At 51.1% G+C, this 5,567-nt stretch overlaps 1 protein-coding gene across 1 annotated transcript in view; it reads right to left on the bottom strand.

Moving 5' to 3' along the window:
* Window positions 1-3,099: 3,099 nt before the first annotated feature.
* Window positions 3,100-5,567, bottom strand: part of NAT9 (N-acetyltransferase 9 (GCN5-related, putative)) — a 2,994-nt gene continuing 526 nt past the window's right edge. The window contains exons 2-6 of the mRNA XM_009879613.1: window positions 4,974-5,083; window positions 3,900-4,040; window positions 3,617-3,676; window positions 3,337-3,431; window positions 3,100-3,246 (exon numbers count right to left, since the gene is read on the bottom strand). Coding sequence (XP_009877915.1) covers window positions 3,100-3,246; window positions 3,337-3,431; window positions 3,617-3,676; window positions 3,900-4,040; window positions 4,974-5,083 — 553 coding nt within the window. The remainder of the gene's footprint in view (window positions 3,247-3,336; window positions 3,432-3,616; window positions 3,677-3,899; window positions 4,041-4,973; window positions 5,084-5,567) is intronic.

The raw sequence follows: 5,567 nt of genomic DNA, 5'->3' as shown, positions 1-5,567 counted from the left end.
GCTGTGGAGGGTTAATGCCGCGGGGCGATTAAAGGGCTGTAATCCCTGGGGAGGGGGGGGTGAGGGGTGATGTGAGGCTCTAATCTGTGTCTGCTGGCCTGGCTGGAGGGCGGCAGCTCTGCTGGGGCAGCCCAAATCTACCCCCAGCCCCTCTGGGGGGAGTTGGGGTGAGCCTGAGCCCCAGGGTTACATCCTGGGCTGGGGGAATGCAGGGGGGATTGGTGGGAAGAGGGCTGCTTGTCCCTCTAAATTGATGGCTCTTGGCCCTGGCTGGGGGAGCGAAGCAGGGGACAGCAGGGCAGAGAGGTGTTTCAGCGTGGGGTTGGTGATGGTGCTGTGGCTGGAAGGGGTTGAGGACCCAGCGCGGTGGGTGCCCTCAGGGCTCTGTTGCCCTACCTGCTTTCCAGGGCTATTTTTAAGCCCGTATGAGGCAGCTTTTGCATGGCCGAGCTAAGCTCTGATGCCACAGAGTGCAAGTGCGGGGGCACGCTTGCCTGGGGTGCTCAGCTGGGCTGGTGGCACGGTGGCTTCCCAGGGATGAGGCAGGGCTGTGCTCTCAGCAGTGGCCTCTGCCCAGCATCTTTGCTTCCTCCCCTTCTGCACACTCTAGTTTTGCGCTCCAAGCCTCCAGAGAAGCCCCTCTACCTGAGCGGACGAGTGGTCGCAGAGGTCTGCAGCTCAAATGATGTCCAAGTGACAAAGCGCCACCAGATCTGGGGGGGACGTGCCAGGCTGTCACTGCTCCCTGGAAGCTGGGGGAGCCCATTTCAACCTGCCTCATCCTCCATCGTCACGTCCTCTGCAGCAGCACTGCTGAGTAGAGGTGAGCCCCTGTCCCCTCCTTTCCCACCCTCTCCCCTTTGGGGCCAGCAGGATGTCCCTGCCTGGGACAGAGTGCTATGCTGAACCTTGCGGTTGCCCGGCCAGTCCCAGGAGAACCTTTTGCCTCTTTGCCGGGTCAGAGCAACCTGGGGACTGGTTCCCTGTGGGAATCTCGGTTGAGCCCCGCCATGGTTTGCCCCCCCTCCACCTCAGCCCATGGGAGGGCTGTGGCTCCAGGACAGACCCAACTTTGTTTTGGGTTGCCTGGGCGAAGACTTTCCCTAGCTGCCCGTGGAGGCGGGGGAGCGCGCCAGCGTTGCTGGGGGACCGGGGATGCCAAGCAGGGAGCTCACCAGCGCCAGAGCAACCGGCGGGGCACAGGCAGACATGGCAGGGCTGGGAAGGGCTGCACGGTTTCACTGTGCACCCTCGGCCCTGGCAGCAGAAGTTAAAAGAAATTATTTTTCCCACCTTAGTCACTCTTTAGGGGAGCAAATCCCACCCCAGCTACATCTCTCCTGCCGGTCCAACCTTGCTCCTCTGGCAGAGGGGTGAAACGCTCCATGGGAGGAGCACAGAGCCAGCAGCAGTTCACCCGGCAGGTTCTGCAAATCTCGTTCTGGGGGACAGAATCCATTCCTGCCTGCAGCAGGTGATGAAGAGCACAAGGATTAGTAGTCCTCGTCATGGTAATCCCAGCTGGAAGTAGAGCCGCTCTTCACTTCAGTATGGCACAAAGCTTTTGCTACAACTAAATCCACTTGTGGTTTAAAATACCACGATACACTGTTCCCACACTTAGTTTTAATATTAGTCACAGGAATAATTGTATTTAAATGAACTAAAATTGGAAAACTAACCCCCCCAGGCCCTAAAAATACAGACACAGCAACACTAAAAATTCCACAGTCTGCCAATCTCCAATAAAAACACCCCTGAGGATATCTGAAAGCTATTACCTGATACTTTGTAATTGGAACAAATAATTTCTGGTTTAGAATTAGCCATTACGGCTGCTATTACAGTGGGAAAACATGCAGGAGCGTCAGTTATCCTCCTTACCTTCTGTCCCTCTCCTTTTAGCAAGCTCCCCTGCTGTGGAGAGCATGCTGAGTAGGGCAGGAAAGGTCAGGCTAAATAACTGCATTAAAAAGTCTGTCCAGTGGGAGTCAGCCAAGTACCTCTTCTTCAGCAATAGAACTCGTATATATCACGGTGGAGGCCGGCTGGCTAACTCCTGCCCTAAACGTATCTGTCCCCAGAAAGAGGTATTTTTTTCCCTGCCATTCATCTTACTGGAGAGCAGCTGAATGGAGCCTCCAGGCTCAGCAGAGCAAGTCCTGAGCTCCTTGAAGGAAGAGATCACTACTGGATCTCCTTTCAGTTGTGTTCTCCTCCTCCTTGCTTTCATAAAAGCAGCCTGGTAAAATGAAGCACAATATCCCTTCACTGATGGCCTGAGGTTTCCAAGTCCACACTCTTAACAGGCAGCAGCGTGCCAAAACACGGCCCTGAAACTCAGCAAGGGGGTTTGTCTCAGCAGGCTCCTGCAGCTGCCAGTTCCCCCTGTTACGCAGCGATCGTGGCGAGGCTCTGCTCTACTCTCGGTTGGCTGATATCAATAATTTTCATCACGTTAATAGCTCTTTTCCTTTGGTTGTGCTCACCCGCACCGGAGGTGCTTGCTTCCAGGACCCAGCAGTGCCCCCCTGCAACCCACCACACCCCACAAAACAGGTTTCAAAGAGTCTCTGCTGTCCTTTACAATTTCTAACCATGCTTTCAGCAACCAAAGCGAGCAGCTGAGCTACACTGCTCCCAGATAGCTCTGGAGAAACCTCAGATTTTTGTCTGTTTTTTTTTATTCAAGAGAAAACAAACTGAGCTACCAGCGCACTGAAACTCCCTCTGTCGAACTGATGAATCCTGCTCTAAGGGTGCTGGAAGAAGGAACAGTGGGTGCTGCTTGTCCAGAAACTGGTCACACCAGGAATCAATTAATTGCTGGTGATTTTAGGTTCTGCTGGAACAGCATGTGAAGGTTACAGTCATTCCTGGTCAAGCCAGTGAATTAGTAGCTGTGCTCCAGGTCCAAATTTCAGGCAGTACTCCTGGCTGGTGCAACAAGGTGCGAAGTTGACATGATGACAAAGTAACCGAAGGAGACAGATGAAAACAGTTAAGTGCAGCATTGGCTCACTAGTGTCCTCCACACCCAGACCTCACAACAGCCTCCAACTGCTCCCTGGAAACCAGGCCTGTGTCTGTATGTGCCTGTCAGGTCTCCAGCACCCCAGCTGGCAGCTTCAGTTCAACGTAGCTCTTTTCCTCCACGTGATCTGTCTGTTCCAGGAGCCACCGTCTCTCCTGGTCACTGACATCCAGCCTCAGTGTTACCTCTTGGAAAATGCTGTTCACAGCAACCTGCATCATACAGAAGAAAAGCAGCTCAATCCCGGTCACGGGGCAAATGCCGCTCACGTTCTCCGGGTAGAAGATGGGCTGTTACCACACCTCCTTAAAATGAAGCTTTTTGAACATGCAGATACTGGCTTCATTTTCCTGACCAATCTTAGCCTCAAATTTGGTGATCCCTAGGTTTCTCACGCCTGCAAAAGAAACCAGAAAGAGAAGTATTTCTATTACCTGCTTGGCTGCCACACCTATGAAAGCACAAGACTCCGATTCCTGGAGCAGATGGATCCCTTACTACCCTCCCTGTATGACTGGGAATATGAGCTTCTAGATCACATCCCGACTGTACTCTCACTCCCATGCACTGAGCCACTCTTACCATAGGACATCATCATCAGAGTTGCCTCCTTGCCAAACCCTCTGCCTCGGTAGCTGGGCTCTGAAAGAGAGAGCCACAGAAGTCAGCACCCAGTTATGAGAGACAAATCAGCCATGCCAGACACTTTTCAGAAGAGACTGTGACCTGGACCAGCAAAGCATGCTGATCACGGCTGAACCACCAGAGTAAAGCAATGAGAATAAAAAGCTGCTGTATGTAACATCTGCCTGCAGCTGGCTTTAGTCACGGCAACAAAGGTCCAAGCTATGAAGCAGAACTTGACCTGCAATCATAATTTCAATCTCGCCCAAAGTCGGATCCTCAGCGTCGGTGAGGAAGAGATTCACATCCCCCACCATGCAGTCCTCATCCGCACACGCCTGCCCAGACCACCGCTCCGTGTCCAGCACAATGAAGGTGCACTCTGGGGAAAACAAAAATGTAGCAGCGTTTTCAGGGCATGCTGAGAATTATTCATAAATTACCGAAGGACGAAATTAAAAGCATGCAATGAACAGAGGAACAACAGTTTCCACATGTTAACAGTGAGGAAGAGCTGATAATTAGGCCTCCCATGCCAAGTGTACCTGCTCCCATCCCTAGAAATATAAGAAATATTCTGACAAATACATTGTGAGGGTGACATAGACACCAAGACTAGAAACAGCCTATTTAAGAAGCATGAAAACTTTCATCCCATGACTGACGTCGCCCTGCATTGTCTCACTCTGCAGCAAGTTTGGGCAAATAATTGTTTGGTGCACAGGAGACTGAGACCTAGTGATTCACCTAGTCCATATTATTTTTGCTTTTAGTAAGGCTTTTAATGCCAGCTAAGACAAATATTCCAGACTGAGGTTTTTGCCAGCCTCAGTATTTTGCAGCTTGCTATATTTCTACTAGGCTTTTATGGGCAGTGATTCATTATCTGTAGGAGAGCCAGGGAACCAATTCAGTCAGCACACCTCAACTAGGTAATTATAAAGTCATTCGATTTCTCAAAGAAAAATACAACCCCCTTCCACGTTTTTACGACGATCAGACCTGGGGAGTGTTGACCGTGCAGCAGCAGCTCAGTAGATAATGCTGTGGGATGTAAATCACTGTAATCTTTGAAAAACTGCATACATAAAAAGGACACCAACAGCCCCGGACATTCTCTACTTCCCTGAACATATACCAGCTATAAACAGAAAGCCACTTCAAAGCTACTGTTGTAGAAGGTGTCACGTCCCCTCTGCTTCAGCAAGTAGATCCCACTCACCAGGCACTCTCAGCCCACTGTGGGCTCTTTATGGGACAGAAGGGATCTGCTCACCACTCCCACCCACCCTTAGAAAATGTTTGAGACCCTCACTGTCTGCGTCGTCCCGCCAGCTGCGCTGCATCTCATATTCCTGTTCCAGGCTGAGTGGTTCAGAGGCGGTCAGGCGCTGCAGCTCCTCGGACTGCATCCACTCATGGTACCTGACAACGGGACCCAGAACCAGATCACTGCCTGAGCTACAGCATCAGTCTGATTTCCACAAGCACTCAAAGGATCAGGCTGTTGTAAACCTATTCTAGAAACAGTAGCCTGGCATTCATAGCAACTTCAAAAGTATCCATAAGCCTCTCCCCCTTATCTAACACAGGAATTGGTGTTCTCCATGGAAATTGGTGTTCTCCATGGAAATTTAGCAAGTTTGTCCACCCTGTAGCTTTGTTTGAAGAGGGCCTGATGCAAATGACCTTTTTAAAAGTACTGGGCCTTGAGTTCCAGGGCATTTCATCCCAACTGAGACTGATACAGCATCTCCCAGACACTGACAAAGTGACTAATTCTGACACCTTTGTGCTGAGGCTGCAGCTGCCCAGGCCAGCACCTTACAAACTGCCTGCACACCTGCTTCTAATTTATCAAACATCCATCTGGCTTTACACATTGAAGTTTTGCTCTTCCACTCTCATT

Source organism: Charadrius vociferus, unplaced genomic scaffold (assembly GCF_000708025.1).
Source record: "Charadrius vociferus isolate BGI_N301 unplaced genomic scaffold, ASM70802v2 scaffold260, whole genome shotgun sequence".
NCBI classification, from domain to species: domain Eukaryota; kingdom Metazoa; phylum Chordata; class Aves; order Charadriiformes; family Charadriidae; genus Charadrius; species Charadrius vociferus.
The sequence above is the reverse complement of the archived record's forward strand: the minus strand, read 5'-3'. Positions and strand labels throughout refer to the sequence as shown.